Below are 19,753 nucleotides of genomic sequence, written 5' to 3'. Positions count from 1 at the left end.
AACTGACCTTTTCCAGTCTTGTGGCCACTGTTGAGTGTTCCAGATTTGTTGACATATTGAATGCAGCACTTTAACAGCATCATCTTTTAGGATTTTAAACAGCTCGGCTGGAATACTGTCATCTCCGCTAGCTTTGTTGTTACTAATGCTTCCTAAGGCCCACTTGACTTCACTCTCTAGGATGTCCGGCTCAAGTTCAGTGACTGCACTATCATGGCTATCAGGGACATTAAGATCTTTCCTGTACAGGTCTTCTGTGTATTCTTTCCACCTCTTCTTAATCTCTTCTGCTTCTGTTAGGTCCCTGCCTTCTTTGTCCTTTATCATGCCCGTCTTTGCACAAAACGTTCCCTTGAGATCTCCAATTTTCTTGAAGAGATCTCTAGTCTTTCCCATTCTGTTGTTTTCCTCGATTTCTTTGCATTGTTCATTTAAGAAGGCCTTCTTGTCTCTCCTTGCTATTCTCTGGAACTCTGCGTTCAGTTGGGTATATCTTCCCCTTTCTCCCTTGCTTTTCGCTTCCCTTCTTTCCTCAGCTACTTGTAAAGCCTCCTCAGACAGCCACTTTGCTTTCTTGCATTTCTTTTTCTTTGGGATGGATTGAGTTGCTGCCTCCTGAACAATGTTACGGATCTCCGTCCATAGTTCCTCAGGCACTCTGTCTATCAGGTCTAATCCCTGAAATCTATTCCTCACCTCCACTGTATATTCATCAGGGATATGATTTAGGTCATACCTGAAAGGTTTAGTGGTTTTCCCGACGTTCTTCAATTTAAGACGAAATTTTGCAAGAAGCAGCTCATGATCTGAGCCACAGTCAGCTCCAGGTCTTGTTTTTACTGACTGTATGGAGCTTCTCCATCTTTGGCTGCAAAGGACATAATCAATCTGATTTCAAAATTGACCATCTGGTGACGTCCATGTGTAGAGTCGCCTCTTGTGCTGTTGGAAAAGAGTGTTTGCTATGATCAGCATGTTCTCTTGGCAAAACTCTATTAGCTTTTGTCCTGCTTCATTTTGTACACCAAGGCCATGCTTGCCTGTTATCCCGGTGATTTCTTGACTTCCTACTTTAGCATTCCAATCCCCTATGATGAAGAGGACATCTTTTTTTGGTGTTAGTTCTAGAAGGTGTTGTAGGTCTTCATAGAACCGATCAACCTCAGCTTCTTTGGCCTCAGTGGTTGGGGCATAGACTTGAATTACTGTGATGTTGAATGGTTTGCCTTGGATTCGTACTGAGATCATTCTATCATTTTTAAGATTGTACCCCAGTACTGCTTTTCCCACCCTTTTGTTGACTATGAGTGCTACTCCATTTCTTCTAAGGGATTCTTGCCCACAATAGTAGATATGATGGTCACCTGAATTAAATTCGCCCATGCCTGTCCATTTTAGTTTGCTGATTCCCAAGATGTCGATGTTCAATCTTGCCATCTCATGTTTGACCACCTCCAGCTTACCTTGATTCATTGATCTGACATTCCAGGTTCCTAAACAATATTGTTCTTTACAGCATCGGATTTTCTTTTCACCACCAGACACAGCCACAGCTGAGTGTCCTTTCGGCTTTGGCCCAGCCGCTTCACTCTTTCTGGCGCTACTTGGAAATACCCTCTGCTCTTCCCCAGTAGCATATTGGACACCTTCCGACCTGAGGGGCTCATCTTCCGGCGTCATCTCTTTTAGCCTTGTGATACGTTCCATGGGGTTTTCTTGGCAAGAATACTGGAGTGGGTTGCCATTTCCTTCTCCAGTGGACCACATTTTGTCAGAACTCTCTGCCATGACCTGTCCGTCTTGGGTGGCCCTGCACGGCATAGCTTATGGCTTCACTGAGTTACGCAAGCCCCTTCGCCACAACAAGGCAGTGATCCATGAAGGGGTTGATTTTATTACAATTGATTAATTCATATGGGCTTACTGAATTTCCCTTTTAAAGTAATTGAACGCAGTGGGACTTTCTTCTGAGTGGACATGTGCTTAGGATAGGTTGTACAGTGGAACCCTATGCATGTCTACTTAGAGGTAAGTCCTATGAACTCCAGTGGGGCTTGCTCCCAGGTAAGTGGAGATACGATTGCAGCCGTAAGACAGCAAATTGTTCCTGGGGTGGGGAGGTGGAAGGTTAACGTCAATTTCACGGCTGAAGATTGACCCACAGTGTAAAGCAACGGCAAACACAGCCTCTGTGTGCTATGCATACAGGTTGGCCACTCTTCAACTCCTTTTCAGTTTTAGTGACAGTACAATTATATCTGTATAGCTCATTCAAATTTTCCATGACAACAGCCTGCACTTCACATCTAGCCAGTGGTGTTCCAGAAAACAAAACACGGAAGAATACAAAGAAACTCTCATAGCAACAGAACAACAGTAAGAATGTTAAAAAGGCAAAAATTAGGTAATGCACAAAGCAACAGAGCCTGTGCACGTAGATAATTGTATTAGCATCGACTCAGCGCAACAACATCGGCTCTGTAAACACAAATCCCTTGCATGGCTGGTTTCCCTGTGGGTGAGACACACTGCATTCGGTCTTTCTTGTTCGCTGAATTTTTAGAGAAGACAACTCCTACATGGATATGGGCAGTGAAACAAGTCCTAAGATTTTGAATGGTCATTTAGGAAGGAACCAGGCATAGTTGCAAAGTATAGGTTGGTACAGCCCTCCCCAACCTGGTGCCCTCCAGATGTTTTGGACTACAACTCCCATCAGCCTCAGCCAGCATGGCCAACTATCAGGTATTTTGTTTGCCTTGTCTGTATGCTTACCTCTGATTCTGTATTGGATATTTTGTTGAGCAAACCAGGTATTTTGAGTGGGGGAGTCATTTGTTAAATTGCTCCTAGACTGCATCTGCCCGACCCTGCCACCTGTGACACGCCCCTAAATGCCAGTCTCTACCCCCTGACATGTCGACCCCTTCTGGCTTCACCTCCTGATGTGCCACAAACTAATAGGCTCCACTTTCTGAGCTCCAACAAATGACATTTTGTAAATCACTTTTTAAAAAAAATTTGTAAAAGGGGCTGATAATTTCTTATTAGAAATGCAGAGCTGTTTTATGGAACTATGGAGATGATGGCTGTCTGAAATAGGTTTACATTTGTAGTGTAGGCAATGGATTGAATCAATGCTTAGCCGTGCTTAGAGTAGACCTATTGAAATCAATGGGTCTGCTATAAGCATGACTAAGCATGATGTATCCAAAGGTTTGTCTCCTCCCATGTGTACCTGCTGGACCCCAGTGGTCCTTGTCTCGAAGCCCCTGCCAATGGAAGTGAGGCAGATGGCTACCAAGAAGAGGGACTTTTCTGCTGTGGTACCCCAGTTGTGGAATGAGCTTCCCAGAAAGGCTCGCCTGGTGCCTATGCTGTGCTCTTTCTGGTGCCAGGTGAAGACCTTTTTATTGTCCCAGGCATTTTAGTCTTTTAGCTCTGTTGTTTTAAATTTATTATTGTGTTTTAAATCTCTGCATTGCTGCTAGGTTTTATTTGGGATAGTACTTTTATACTGTAGTTTTACACTTTTACATTTTATATTGTATTCTATGAGGTAACTTGTGCTTTTAATTGTTGCAAACTGCCCAGAGAGCTTCAGCTATTGGGCAGTATAGAAATGAAATAAATAAGTCTAGATTCAGCCCACAATCTATGTATAGTTATTATGGACCTGGACCGTAAGTTGCACTCTCATATGTAGGGTACATCCAGATAGCAATTTACAGGAATGGGAGACTGTAGCACATAGCCAGACACATAGGATATATGTGCTAACAAATGTTCAGGTAGCTTTGGTTCTGAGAGAACCCACTCCCCCAATGCTCACTTCAGGAAGGCAACCATATATGTATTCAGGGTCTGCACTGACCACAAGATTTGGCTCGGACCCCAATTTGGTGATTCAGAAAACAGCCCGATTCAGCTTGGCCTGAATCAGAGGCTGCCCACTTCTTTTCGGGCCCAAATCTGAATCTCAGTTCGGAAATCCAAATCTTCACACCTCCCATTGACTATCATTGGAAACCAACAAATTGCTATACCTTTTTCTGTTTGCCAGAATTTGATGAAATTGTTAGCCACAGTACTCCCTCATGAGGGGATTACACCTCTCTGATTTCAGACAAATAAGTGCAGGAGGATTTGCACTGTGAACCTTTGCATTTTTAAGGCAATAACTTTTTTTTAAAAATTTCTTGACAGAATTGGATGCAGCTTGCAGGGATAGTTGTCCCTTCTGAGGGGATCAAGCCCACCTAATTTCAGTTGAATAGGTTTAGGGATCTTTGTGCAAGAGCAACCTTTACAGTTTGGAGGTTTCCAAAAAACATGTGCTTATCCCCCACCCCTATTTTTTAAAAATAAACTGTTATGAAAATGGCATATAGCATAGAGGTGACCCTTGTTAAGAAACCTGAAAATTTTCAGAAAGATAGGTGCAACTTTTTTTTGTAGATGGGGATTGTTCAAATCTTTTAGAGTGTAAGACTTTTTTGTTTTCTGCTCAGTCGGCGCCGAAGTCAAAGGAAGTGTAATAGGACAGGAGTCTATGGGCATTTCTACACCAACCTAAAATCCTACATTTAAAACAGGGCTTTCTGCTTCCATTTTAAATGCAGGATCACAACAGACTCCATTTACACACACTCCCTTTCCCTCCCTCCCCTTCTCCCCTCCTTCTCTCTGTATCTGCGTCTTCCATTATCTTTCATTGATCTCGCTCCTCTTCTTGCTGCTTTAACTCCTTTCACAGAGGAAACTGAAATGGAACATAACGGGGTAATTTGATAGCTCATTATCTGCGATCTATTTAAAAATGGAACATTTTTAGTTTTAGTGCGTTTAGTGCGGGAGGGTCATGGTGTCATGTAAAGAGACCGCAAACTTCTGTGAAGGAGCAATCTCAGTCGCAGGATAAAAGCCTGGTGTGAAGGAGCCCTAAGGCTTCACGAGTGTTCAGATTCAGTCCACCTCAGAGGAGCCTTAATGCATCTGGAGGACACCAGTGTTGGGAAAGGCTGCCTGGAGAAACATCTCAGCCTTCCAGGACACTGAGTAACTGACCTTAAAACTAAGGAGGTTCAGTGGGAGACTGCAACGTGAAATTGCTGAATGATCATCTATCATGATGTTTAATTCTATCACCTGTGGCTTGAACTGAAATAAACATTTATTTAAATACCCACTCTAATGAGCTTAACAATCCCAGATTTGGTGATCTTCCACTAGTGGAGGCCGGTGGCTCTGATGTCAGTGTGGTGGTGAATCCACTCTGGGTTTCAGTCAGAACTTTAAAGGAGCTATCTCAGTGCCTTGGATAGCTCCTTTAGAGTTCTGACTGGTTTTGACTGAAACCTGGAGTGGATTCACCACCCCACTGACATCGGAGCCGCCAACCTCCACTGGCTTTCCACGGTTAACAACGTAGAGGGCTGGCTGAAGTCCTCCTGCTGCCGTGATGAGGTGGGTGGGGTATGAGCTGCTGGCACTGCCGTAAGGAGGAGGACGGGAGGAGCCTGCACTGCTTCTGGGGTGGGGGGAGGCAGGAGAAGCCCTGCCAGGGAGGTGGGGAGAGGAGCACTAGCTGCAGGACCTGCTGCCACCACCCTCCCCCTCTTTCCCTGTCTTCCTTTCAATACCTCACCCTGAGGTGTCCTTCCTGACAGCAAGGCTTTGGCAGGGAGGTGGTCTGGACCCCTCAGAGCAAGGCAATTGGGCTTTGTAGAGAGCCGCACCAGGAAGCTGCTGGTATGACTCCCCAGAGAGCCTACCTGTCAGGATTCCTTTAGCCCCCACTCTATTTCAGTGTCAAAAACAAACACAGACGAGAAGCTTCAGTCTACAGCTTTTAATCCATTACTTCACAGGGTCATACAGATGCAAATGCTCAGTGACTCTCAGTCTACAAAGGAATGCTTTCAGAGGAACTCAAATGGAAGTTTAGAGAGTTGCCCGCCATTTGAAGAGGAAGGCGGTCTCACTAGCCTAACTTAAGGGCGGGGAGGTACCTCTCCCTCGTGAAGCATCTGAACGCAGCTTCTCACGCAAGGCCAGTTGGGTAGACCATCTAAGTTCTGCCCCTGCCTTCTCTCTCTTGGCTCTGCGCCTGCGCCTGGCATCTATTAAATCAGTCTCTCCAACCCCACCCCCTCCTTCTGTTCGCTGTTTCCATCAGGGATGTGTGAAAAGGAATCCTCATCCTCAGCCAGTTGGGCATTTGTAACCTGAGCAGCTGGCCCAGTCATGTCTGAACTAGCCTGGGAAAACACCTCCCCCATGTCTGGCGAGAATCTGAACTGCTATCCCACTCCCTGCACTCAGAAACACCCGACGCTACCCGCCTGATGCCTCACTCTAGGGGTGTCCTCAGAGCGAGGCATCAGGTGACAGTGCTCTGGGGAGCCACTTCAGGCGCTCTTCCTCTGCAGCCTTTACTGCAGCGGAGGAGTAGGCCAGTGCACTTGTCTGGAGTGGCTGGCCACCTATGTAGGGATGTACGAATCCCTTACCTGGCTCCGTGCAGGGGCATCCGCAGTGGGGGGGAGGTGCTCCGTCCCTCCCCCCAGAATCCTGCCTGGCCGGCTCCGCTCCGCGGCCAAGCCACGGAGCCACTGCCCGGCTCTGGCCACCCACAGCTAGACATCCAGCTGCTGGGCAGCCCTGCAGGGACACAAATGGCGGCTGTCGTAGCTGCTGCCATTTGCGTCCCTGTATTGAGCCGTGATAGGCTATGTAAATATGTACGTAGCCTATCACGGGAGGGGGAAAAACCCCAGTGTACACAAATGGCGGTAGGTGCTTACATCCCTACACCTATGCCTCACTCAGAGCAAGGCATGGGGTGGGTGGGGATTGCACCAGCTGCTCCATGGAGCCACAATGGCTGCTTTCCTGCTACAGCATTTCCTGGAGCAGGAAGGTGGCCAGCAGGGCTCTCCAGAGCGGCCACCTGCCCTATGCCTCATTTTGACAGGCACAGGGTAACTGTGGCATTGAGACCCACAACCCTCCCACCACTAGGGTGTGCTAGATTCACCACCCTTCCAGATCTGCCGCCTGAGGCAGGGGATTTACCTTGCCTCATGGGAGGGCCAGCCCTGATGATATCATTCTTACTGTCTATTCCTTCTGCATTTCATTTCCCAAGGGCTGGCCCTACTATTAGGGAGGATGAGACAACTGCCTCAGGTGGCAGATGTTGGGGGACAGCAATGGCCGTCCCCCGGCCATTCCTGTTTCTTGGAGGACATCCTGCCTGCAGCCCCTAAACTAGCCTGCTGCCTTCAGGTGTAATGTGGATGCTGTCTTGTGAGTGCTGAATTAAGATTCACCTGCCAGTCACACGTCCGGTCGGGACTGATGTCGCTCTGGTAGCTTCCCACGGGGCTCCGTGGGAGCTTCCTCAAACAGCTTTTTAAAAGGTTGAAAAACCTTTTCATCTCCCCCCTGGAATAGAAAGCGGGGGCAAGGCAACAGTTTTGGACAACATCTTGGAGAAAGGTAACTCCCACGCAATAGTGGGGGGGATGGATTCCAGGATTACCTCTCCAGAGCTTTACCAACGCAAAAAGCTGTACTGAGACTCCTATTTTATAGGAGAAAACAGGGCTGATGTGTTCCATATGCTTTAAGAAATATCAACAACCTTTGAGGGATGATTTAAGAAATGTTAACAATATTTGAGAACATCTGAGGACCTGTAAGATCTGTGTGAGAGAAATATGTCTGAGCCGAGGAGAAGAAAGGAGCTGGCATCCACTCCCCCCGCATCCTCTGTGTCCAAAATGTCGAAGACAGAAGATATAGGGGAATTATTTACGCTGATAAAGACTTTATCTTCGCAATTTATGGAGCAGGTCAAGAGGCTGGATTTAATCCAAAATTCCATCACCGCCCTTGCAAGGAGCTGTAGATTTAATTAATGTGTCACAACAAAAAATGGAGACAAAATTAATGAGCTTGAAGACCGTGTAGCTGGAAATGAAACTACGACTCAAATCGATTTTAAAAACACCTCTGATAGAATTTCTCAACTGGAGGCTTTCACGAAGAGATCCAATGTACGTATTTTGGGAATTAAAAATTTGCCTAATGATGTAAAATTGTTCGTTTTTGTGAATAAGCTTTTGCATGAGATACTCCCTATTTCATCTGATTATTTACTTGATCTTGAGCAGGCATTTTGTGTGCCAAAAGCTAAAGGGACTGATTACACCATCATAGCTCAATTTGCAAAAGTCTCCACAAAGAATTATATCCTGCACTTGGCAAGAGAAGCTCAAAGTCTTTCCTGGAGACAAGATAAAGTTATGTTATTTCCTGACTACATCAAAGAGGTGGCAGATAAAAGAAGGCAATTTATCAAAGCAAAGAACTTGGCAAAACAAATGAACTTACAATACTACTTAAAATATCCTGCTACTCTTTGCATTATGTCTGAAGGTCAGATTAAGAAGTTTCAAAATCATGAAATGGCGGAGGCTTGGCTGAGCGTAAAAATGTGTGAGAATCTTGTTACAACTCCATGAACTGGAATTTTTAAACAAGCTTTGTTAATTGTTTCTATTTAGCCTATATGATCCAGGCTAACTCAGAAGATAAATGATTATAAAGACCCTGATGCTGGGAAAGACTGAAGGCAAAAGGAGAAGGGGACGGCAGAGGATGAGATGGCTAGATAGCATCACTGATGCAATGAATATGAACTTGAGCACGCTCCGGGAGAGAGCGCAGGACAGGAAGGCCTGGCGTGCTATGGTCCATGGGGTCACGAAGAGTCGGACACGACTGAACGACTGAACAACAACAATATATATATATATATATTTGCTTATTTTCTTTAATTTCTTTTTTCTTGTTTTTTCTTGCTTTTATTTTAAAATAGATAATATATCTAGTATAAAACATATTACTGAATGTTGAAGGTTTATATTGTTTTATTATTATAATATATATATATATATAATTTTATTATTATTATTATTACTAATAATACTAGGCTTTTGGGAATGAATTCTAGACCTCTTTCTTTGATATAAGATTGATGATATGACATAGAAATGTAAGGTTGTTTATTAAATTGTAAGATTGTTAAGGTTATAGATACAGTCTTTAAAATAGAATGACATTGGAGACCGGGGGAGTGTTAGAGCTTAAACTCAATTCTTTAGGGGGGAGGGAGAGGGAGGGGGGAGCGAGGGGGAAAGAATTTTTTTTCTTTTTTCTCCGCTTCCTTTCCTCCTCCCTTTTCCCTTTATTTTTTTTCTCTTTCTTTTTTCTTCTCTTTTTGTTACTGTGGTGTCCTCATCAGAATATTGTATTGCTGGGAAATTGAAGTACTGATAAGGTTGTTGGTAATTTTGGTACTGTTTATTTCATTTATATAAAAAAAAATAAAAATATATTCAAAAAAGAAAAGAAAAAAAGATTCACCCGCCAGTCCAGTTGGCTTCTGTATGGAGGAGGGACAGTGTTATCCTTTGCTACATGCAGCATACGCTCTTGGGCTGGCCATGCATTTCCCGCTGCCTTTACTGGGTTGTGTGCAATTAATCCCTCCTGCCAATAGGATGACTTCTGTCAGTGGAATAGTGATGGTGGCATTTCTTCTCCCCTGCAGCCTCCCATGTGCCCTCAAAAATCTGCTGTAGAGGGTTGGAGACCCCTCTGTACCAGATTTGAGGAAGAGGCACACAGGACTACAGGGACGGTATGGAAGGGAAAGTTCTGTAGTCCACAAAAGCTTCTGCCACAATACATTTGCTAGTCTTTAAGGTGCTAGGCACTTCGTTGTTCTTTCATGGAGAGAATTCTGGAGATTTGGGGTGTGCTTGCGATATTGGTTTCTTACAAATATAGAGAGTGAGCAGCAGAGAGGGAGCGAGCAGGCAATGCCAGTCCCAACGTAGTGTCAGTCCCCAGACACAAGACGATGCCTTTGCAGGCCCTCGAAGCTGCTTCTTGCCAGCGGCTACAAAAACCTCAATTTGTTTCACCCTTTGCCCAAATTCAAAGCTGCCTCTAACACAGGAATAGAGGAAGGTGCCTTATAGCAAGTCAGACTCCTGGTCCACCTAGCTCAGGGGTGCAGAATTACTTTTGGGCAGGGGCCTGGATGACCGGAGAGATTGGGCCCAGCACCTCTGCCAAGGCACCCCCAACAGACATGAGTGATTCAGAGGCTAAGGGAGAGGTGGTGGAGGGGTTTGCTGAAGTGCCAAGGCTGCGGGAGACGGCAGTCCCAGAGCGGAAGTCGTCTCGCTAAACAGCTGGAAAGTAGCTAGCCAGGGTCCTTTTCACCTGTGGGAATACCGGAGCAGGAGCGGGGGGAGTTAGAACTAACAGGTCCCAGGGTGAGATGTCAGACTAAGCGAGAGGAGCAACGGCAGCTCATAGGGCGCTCCAAAAGGCTGGCTGTGCTGGTAAGATCCCTCTGGAAAGTCCCACTCTAAGGGAGGGCTTGACGGGCCACTCAGGTTGTTGAAGAGACAGGTGCTGCCAGTTTTCATTGCAACTACGTAACGTAGTTCATTAACCAAAGGGAGTTGCTTGTAGCCTATGTGGTCCTGTATTATGCAAAGCTGTTTGGAGAGTTGATGGCTGTACATGGATTCCGATTGTAAGCTGAGACACTGCTAATCTAACTGTAGTTTGCATAATAAAAGCAACTGTTTCGCACTTTGACTTCTCTGTTGGATCACAAAGAAACCGGGCACTTGACAATGACTCCCCACCCAGCCCTCCATGGGCCACACACACCTGATATCATTTGCTCCCTGGCTTCTACCTGGCATGGGGGACAGGGACCAGGCTTTGCTGTGCATGGGCTTTCCTGGTTAGGGAAGACCTGCACGCAGCAAAGCCAAACCGGACTAGCCCCCGTCACTCCTCCGGAGACTAGGTCAGCTCTACCAAATCTTTGTGCACCCTGTCTCCTTCCTCCATTGCAGGAAGGAGTGGGGCATGCAAAAGAGAAGTGTCTGAGTCCTGTTTGCTTCTCCGAGGGCCGATCTACATTGTGCCCACCATTGCAATGAATTTGGTGTACCATCAGGTTAAACGCTCTTGCATTAAAACGTGATTATTCACACTCACCCATTTTCCCCGTTGCAGTGCTTCATCGAATGTGCAAGCTCAGTTCACACTCGAGTGCTGTGCTGTTTTCCTGCTGTTTTCACAACTTCGAAGCTTCGAACATCATGCCTCAATTAGAAAAAAAAACATCGCAGAGAAGCCCCGATTCTGTGAGGATAACGCCTTAATTTAAAAAAAGCAAACATCCGGAGCAGGGGATAGGAGGGAGTAAAACTTAATCTCATTTGAAGGGATACAACAACCTCCTGCTCAGTGCAGGAAGCCTGATTCCCAGGTGGTCTCCCATCCAAGCACTGATCAGGACCAACCCTGCTCAGCTTCTGAGATCAAACAAGCATGCACACATCCAGCCCTTTGCTTGTTGCTGAGGAAATGGGGGCTACTGAGGAAGCTGTGTGATCGGTAGCCGGAAGAAGACATAGGGCTGTCGAGAGCTGTGATTGGACAGGAAGGAAATACAAACACCGCCGCATATGGACAGGCGGGGGGGGGGGACTACGACTAGATATGGTAGCAAAGGCAGACAATCAGAGCACATTAAGGGGAAATACCAGGATATTAGGGTATTGAAAGCGGGAGCACGGAAGTGGGAAATTCCGGTTCCAATTCGAGGCGGCTACTGCGTAGTGTGAAAGGTGGGCAGTGAAACCTCATTGGAAGCGAAAAAAGGCGGTAAGTGTAGATCCAGCCTGACAGAGGGGCAGCAGGGACTCCACTGGCACTGTGCACCATTCTTCCTTCCCCCAGGAAGGAGTGGGGCACATGAAGGAGAAGCAGCTTTAATTTAATTTAATTTATTTACAATATTTGTATACCGCTCCATGTCCAAAACAGATTTTGGAGTGGTGAACACGAAAGATAAAACACCAAGAAAATAAAAAGATTACAACACCACCTTAAAATCATGCTTTTATAAAGACAGTCCTCTTTGCTTCTCCAACAGAGGAGCAAAGGGGACTCACTTGATTCACCAGCTCCGCCTCCTTCTCCTATTGCAAGACGGAGACTGGGCAGGCAGAAGGGGACTCACCCGCTGCTTTCCCCAGTGAGGGGAGGGCCCCGCACCGCCCCCCATCCCCACTGTTATCTCAGATTGGAGTTAACAGCAGGGATGAGGGCTGTTGGGACTCACCTGTAGGTGGGGAAAGCAGCTGCTTTCTCCAGCGTTGGCGAGTCCCAATGCCACCACCTCCAGCTATCCCCGACCAGAGATTGGAGATAACAGTGGGGGATGCCCTCCAAGGAGATGCCTCCAGTGGGTTGGGCTTGAAGCCTAAGCACCTGATCTAGCCCAGTATTGTTTACACTGACAACAAACTACTTTTATGATGATTTTTTTGGTGATGGCGGTTTCTGTGTGATGCCAAAGCCCTGTTCAGGCTTGAACACAAGAAGAACTCCCTTTCAGACCTTGCAGATTCAGCACAACAAGGTCTGCACTGAAGGAGGTGGAGGCGGGGGCAGCAGCACACCCCAAGACACACGTGTGGGGCCAGAGTGCACAGCTCAGACTCTCTAACCACTTAAACCCTGACACGGTCAGGTAAATCCGTGAACAAGGCTCAAGTTATGTGTATTCCAATTTACCAGTGTTACAACTCTTACCAGGTGGAGTGGCTTCAAAGGTCTAGAACCTGTTTTGTGACATCTCCCCCCTTTCTCCCCCCACCCTTCTCCTTCTCTTGCCTTCCTTGCCTTTTCCTTGCATGGGTTTTGATCGGATTTGCAAGCAGGAAATCTGTGATTTTTGAGGGAGGATGCTATTTTTTCTTGTACGCCCAGACAGCTGCACAGCTGTGAATAACCACACAATTTATTCTTAAACTTGCATTCCTGCACAGCTGCAAAGGTGCGCCTGTAGTTACTGGACTTGGGGAAAAAAGCATCCTGAAATGGCAGCATGACTTCCCCTCCCTCTCCCCCAGCCCGCCTTTCTCCTCCTCTTTCGTCACATGAATTTTGTTGGGATTTGCTGACAGGAGCTCCACAATTATTCTTTTTTTGCAGATTTTTTTTACTGCGCACCTACACAGCAGTGCTGCTGTGAATAACCACTTAATTTATGTTTAAATCTGCATTCCTCCACAGCTGCGAAGGCAAGCATGCAGTTACTGGACTTTAACAGCAGCAACGACAAAGCATCCTGAGACAGCAGCATGATCTACACTTCTCCCCCAATTGCCGCAGTATTCTGTGGCTTGTGGTATGTGCTCGTGCTATAAACACAAATGATAAAACACACGCGACATTTCAAACTCCTCCTACTTCCCCACAATTACAACACTAGGCATTGGGGAGTGACATTTCATCTGTGTGGCACACAGTGTGTATTGCACTTTATTAATAGACATGGGCCCACAGAGCAACAATTGTGTTTGAAAAACCATACCAGCACAAAGGAAAGGGGCTGCAATGTAGATCCTCCACCATCCTTCTTTATATTTCTCATCTTTTGCTCTGGGAACAAAGCAACAAGAGCTTTCTCTACACCAACCTCCTGATGAACATTGCCTCATAGAATGCAAACAATTCAGCTGGTATTCCGAGGAGGCCAGGGGAATTAAGTCTTTAATCATATATTTATTGTGGTTGGACACAGAGTGGAAAATCCTATTTGACCCTGTAGAGTGTTTGGTTAAGGGCCAGATGTGGATTTGTTTACATTTCATAATTGAGATTGCTCTGGTGACACACAGACTTGTTGACATAAAATCTATGCGGTCTTCACCTGAACGTTGAATGCGCAGCAATAAGGATTACAGGTCACCATAACAGCTGAAAATGAGAGAACTTACTCTCTCGCTGAGCAGCTTCAGCTGTTATTGGAGAACTGCACCTTTAATAAGGCCAAAAGCTTGTATTAATACCGAGCTGAGCTCAGCTCCATATTCACCAGAAATTGCACAGCAGAGTCCTTCTTGAACTGTACCATTTCAGACTGCAGGTGGAAAACTGCATCTTTAGAATGTTCTCCAAAACCAAAACAAAACTTCTTGCATCCCGAAATCAAGCACGTTAAGGCAGAATGGCTCTAGTTCAGCTCATCCCTAATGCGCTACTTTTCTACATGCAGGGAATGTTTCCTGAGGGGGTGGGGTGGCCGTGGCGAAGCAATGTAGCCAGAAGTGTTACAGTTCTACAAGGACTCTACTACGTGATTTTACTGAGGGTGTAAGTCAGTTTTTCTATGGCTTCACACATTATAGCATATAGGCTCCAGATGAATAGTAGCACAGCTACAAGAAGAACGCAGGAGCCCTGAAGAACGTAGGAACACAGGAAGCTGCGTTATACTGAATCTAGATTGGTCCATCTAGCCCAGTACCACTGACACTGACTGGAAGCTGCTCTCGGGATTTCAGGCCAGATCCTTTCCTAGCCCTACTTAGAGAAACCATGGATGGAATCTGGGATCTTTTGCATGCTAAGCGTGTGCTCTACCACTGAGCTAAATTCTGGGCCTCTTGCTCATTGCACCACATTTCCTGAAGCGGGCCCAGTTTTGTTTGAAGATCAAAGTGCTAACATATTCTAAGAAGATGCTGCTGCTAAGAAGATGCTGCAGTGGAAATTCCTCCACGGGGGACATGGGCAGAAGTTCTCTGTCCAAATATAGGGACATTATTCTTTCTGTGACTGAAGTTGAGTGCCATTGCTTACATAGCCAAAATGGTGCCACCCATTCACAAGAGGGAGGTATCTTAGTATCTGGGAAACCCCAAGGTTTGCAAAGAAAAAAAAGAGGGAAAAAACTCTTTTGAGAGGGGAACGCCCCCCAATGATTGATCACTGTCCATGGAATGTTGATTGTCTATTCTAGGGGGGATAGAAGAATTGAAGGGAGTATCTGGAATTCTGAACAGCAGCATTCCATACTGCAACATTTTGTTGCAGGTCCCACTTGTTTTACTCAACAACACAGGTCAATGCTGGAACATGTCACCAAGTAATAAAAGTGTACCCCTGTCTCCTAACCAACCACAACCCAAATGTATCTGCATACATCTGGGAATGGGCACAGGGCTTCCAGATCAGACTGTGTGGTTTGGGCCTTTGTCATTGGAAATAAGGGGCTATCTGCTATGTTTTCCTTTGACTTTGTAGGAAGGGATGTTTCAATGAAATAAAGGACCATTGGCTAACTAAAGGATGACTGGGAGGAGGGATCTGCAAAGAGGAGACTGAAATGAAGAAACTGGGAGCAGCAGGTGAAATGGAGGGGTTGGTTGGACAGCCTACTCTTATTATTTACGGGTCAGGTTAAGGGCGCAGTCCTGTGGGGACTTGGAGCCTCTGAACTTGGAGGCTTACGGCCATCCAAAGCGGAGCGGGAGGTGCAACAGTGGCGATCTTTTTTCCCCGCTCTGTATTTTCACTGGATGGGCTTTTTTGCCTGTCTTGCTGAAGCATCTGGGAGGGGGAGGGAAGGAGGCTGGGGAGGCCTGGGGATATGGCATAAATTGTCTCGGCCTCTTCCCGCCCCCGCCCAGCACATCCCCTTTGTGACCTTGGAGAGGTAGCAGGTGCAGTTCTCTCTACACTGGCTGGGAGGGGGAGGGGGAGGAATTCGGGTTCCTGGGTCCAGGGGAGGCCAGTGGCTCCAATTTTGGTGGGGTTGTGTTCAATTCTGGGTTTTAGTCAGAGCCAGCCAGAACTCTAAAGGACCTATCCAAGGTGCTGAACCCCAAATTGGGGGGGTTGACACTGGGTTCAGCACCTTGGATAGCTCCTTTAGAGTTCTGGTGGTTCTGACTAAAACCCAGGGTAGAATCACAGCCCCACCGAAATCAGAGCCACCAGCCTCCACTGCCTGGGTTCAGGAATCCCAACTATCCTCCCCCCCCCGCCCCCCGCCATAAGATTGCTCTCTAAATCTGTGTTGTTTCCCCCAGGGCTTTTGTTGGGATACAATCAGTGGTGTAGGGTAGATTTTGAAGTGGAGGTGCACATTTTGGCAGTCCCCAGAGCTATGCCCCCAGGAGAGTCCAAAATTGCAGGTCCCTGTGTTGATCCATATCAACAAACCAGTTCTAGTAGTTTTATCTCCACCAGGAGCATGTAAGCAGATGGGTCTTAACTGCCAATTCAAGACCAAGCCATTGCAAAACACTTTGCATTACAACAGGGAACAATATATTGTTGCTGGAAAAATCCATTTCCTCCCAGCTACTGTGAGAATTGCAGATAAGCTCAGAGGGAACAGGGAATTTGGAATGTCCCTGCCAATAAAAATGTTCCACCCCTGCATCCACTGCACCATTGGATATAATATGGAATTGCTCAGATCTTCGCCCATATGAATTGGGCATTAGAGAGGCCTTGCTCTGTATCCAATCTTTAGCGGGCATTCAGTTGGTGGGTACCAGGAACTGGGTCTTCTCAGTGGTAGCACTGCAGTTCTAGAATTCTCTCCCCAGGGTGATCTGACAAGCTCCCTTTCTTCCCATCTTTAGCTGGATGCTGAAATTTTGTTTCATTCTAGCAGGCATTTTATAGCTATGTTCTGCTGTTCTATCAGATAAGTTGTCTCATGCAACCACAATTTTTTCCTTACTATATTTTTAGTATGTTGTGTTGCTAGTATATTTTTATTTGTATGTACAAGCTGCTTAGGTAAAACAAGGGATATAAATAATTTGACATAAATAACATAGAAGTATTTTTAGTTCAAGTATTTTTAGTTACTTCAGCAAAGGAGATCGTTACCTTGTCGTGGTGCTGGAGCTTGAGCACCTCAATGACGTCATGAGCTAAACCATGAAGGGACACCCAAGACAGGAAGGTCATGGCAGAGAGGTCAGACTAAATATGATCCATGGGGAAGGAAACGGCAACCCACCCCAGTATTCTTGCCATGAAAACTAAATGGATCAGTAAAACAGAGATATGTTGGTATACCATCGGAAGATGGGACTCCCAGGTCGGAAGATGGTCAAAATGGTACTGGGGAGGAACAGAGGATAAGTTCAACTAGCCCCAGATATGATGACGTAGCTAGCTCAAAGCCGAAAGGATGGCTAGCAGCTGATGGTGCTGGTGGTGAACGACGAATCCGATGTTCTAAAGATCAACACACCATAGGAACCTGGAATGTAAGATCTATGAGCCAGGGCAAATTGGATGTGGTTATTGGGGAGATGTCAAGATTAAATATAGACATTTTGGGTATCAGTGAACTGCAATGGACCGGAATGGGCCACTTCACATCAAATGACCACCAGATCTACTACTGTGGACAAGAGGACCACAGAAGAAACGGAGTAGCCTTCATAATTAATAATCAAGTGGCTAAAGCAGTGCTTGGATACAATCCAAAAAATGACAGAATGATCACAATTCGAATTCAGGGTAAGCCATTTAACATCACAGTGATCCAAATATACGCCCCAACCACAGATGCTGATGAAGCAGAAGTAGATGAGTTCTATGAGGATCTGCAGCACCTACTGGATAGTACGCCAAACAAAGATGTTATTTTCATTACAGGAGACTGGAATGCTAAGGTGGGTAGTCAAACGACACCTGGAATTACAGGCAAGCATGGTCTGGGAGAACAAAATGAAGCAGGACATAGGCTGATAGAATTTTGCCAAGACAACTCACTGTGCATAACAAACACTCTCTTCCAACAACCTAAGAGACGACTTTATACATGGTCTTCACCAGACGGTCGACACTGAAATAAGATTGACTACATCCTTTGTAGCCAACGGTGGCGGACATCTATGCAGTTGGTAAAAACAAGACCTGGAGCTGATTGTAGTTCAGATCATTAACTTCTTATTGCACAATTTAGAATCAGACTAAAGAGAATAGGGAAGACCCACAGATCAGTTAGATATGAGCTCACGAATATTCCTCATGAATATGCAGTGGAGGTGAAGAATAGATTTAAGGGACTAGATTTAGTAGATAGGGTCCCAGAAGAACTATGGACAGAAGTTCGCAACATTGTTCAGGAGGCGGCAACAAAAAACGTCCCAAAGAAAAAGAAAACCAAGAAGGCAAGATGGCTGTCTGCTGAGACACTGGAAGCAGCCCAAGAAAGAAGGAAAGCAAAAGGCAAGAGTGATAGGGGGAGATATGCCCAATTAAATGCAAAATTCCAGAGGTTAGCCAGAAGAGATAAGGAATTATTTTTAAACAAGCAATGCACGGAAGAGGAAGAAGATAATAGAATAGGAAGGACAAGAGACCTCTTCCAAAAAATTAGAAACATCGGAGGTAAATTCCAGGCAAAAATGGGTATGATCAAAAACAAAGATGGCAAGGACCTAACAGAAGCAGAAGAGATCAAGAAAAGGTGGTGAGATTATACGGAAGATCTGTATAGGAAGGATAATAATATCGGGGATAGATTTGATGGTGTGGTCAGTGAGCTAGAGCCAGACATCCTGAAGAGTGAGGTTGAATGGGCCTTAAGAAGCATTGCTAATAACAAGGCAGCAGGAGACGATGGTATCCCAGCTGAACTGTTTAAAATCTTGCAAGATGATGCTGTCAAAGTGATGCAGACCATATGCCAGCAAATTTGGAAAACACAAGAATGGCCAACAGATTGGAAAAAATCAACCTATATCCCCAATCCCCATACCAAAAAACGGAAGCACCAAAGAATGTCCAAACTATCGAACAATGGCACTTATTTCACATGCCAGTAAGGTAATGCTCAAGATCTTGCAAGGTAGACTCCAACAATTCATGGAACAAGAATTGCCAGATTTACAAGCTGGGTTTAGAAAAGGCAGAGGAACTAGAGACCAAATTGCCAATATCCGCTGGATAATGGAGAAAGCCAGGGAGTTTCAGAAAAACATCTATTTCTGTTTTATTGACTATTCTAAAGCCTTTGACTGTGTGGATCATAACAAATTGTGGCAAGTTCTTGGTGGGATGGGGATACCAAGTCATCTTGTCTGCCTCCTGAAGTATCTGTATAGCGACCAAGTAGCAACGGTAAGAACAGACCACGGAACAGCGGACTGGTTTAAGATTGGGAAAGGAGTACGGCAGGGTTGTATACTCTCACCCTACCTATTCAACCTGTACGCAGAACACATCATGCGACGGGCTGGGCTTGATGAAGCCAAGGCTGGAGTTAAAATCGCTGGAAGAAACATTAACAATCTCAGATATGCAGATGATACCACTTTGATGGCTGAAAGCGAGGAGGAGCTGAGGAACGCATGACGAAGGTGAAAGAAGAAAGTGCAAAAGCTGGGTTGCAGTTAAACCTCAAAAAAAACCAAGATTATGGCAACCAGCCTGATTGATAACTGGCAAATAGAGGGAGAAAACGTGGAGGCAGTGACAGACTTTGTCTTTCTAGGCGCAAAGATTACTGCAGACGCTGACTGCAGCCAGGAAATCAGAAGACATTTACTTCTTGGGAGGACAGCAATGTCAAATCTTGATAAAATAGTTAAGAGCAGAGACATCACACTGACAACAAAGGTCTGCAGAGTGTGATGTCTCTGCAGACCTTTGCAGACCATAAAGCAATGGTATTCCCTGTAGTAACCTATGGCTGTGAGAGCTGGACCATAAGGAAGGCTGAGCGAAGGAAGATAGATGCATTTGAACTGTGGTGCTGGAGGAAAATTCTGAGAGTGCCTTGGACTGCAAGAAGATCAAACCAGTCCATCCTCCAGGAAAT

The 19,753-nt window shown here is 45.7% G+C and overlaps 1 protein-coding gene across 1 annotated transcript in view; it reads left to right on the top strand.

The window, feature by feature from the left end:
* Nucleotides 1-10,117: 10,117 nt before the first annotated feature.
* LOC146349396 (uncharacterized) overlaps nucleotides 10,118-19,753 on the top strand; it is a 113,970-nt gene continuing 104,334 nt past the window's right edge. The window contains exons 1-2 of the mRNA XM_084845409.1: nucleotides 10,118-10,257; nucleotides 12,515-12,640. Of these exons, the coding sequence (XP_084701535.1) occupies nucleotides 10,118-10,257; nucleotides 12,515-12,640 (266 nt within the window). The remainder of the gene's footprint in view (nucleotides 10,258-12,514; nucleotides 12,641-19,753) is intronic.

The sequence above is a fragment of the Heloderma suspectum genome, chromosome 3 (genome assembly GCF_057233095.1).
Source record: "Heloderma suspectum isolate Gila_16-S chromosome 3, 16-S_ref, whole genome shotgun sequence".
In the NCBI taxonomy this organism is placed as follows: Eukaryota; Metazoa; Chordata; class Lepidosauria; order Squamata; family Helodermatidae; genus Heloderma; species Heloderma suspectum.
Note: the sequence above shows the minus strand (reverse complement) of the source record. Positions and strands in the feature narration are given on the sequence as shown.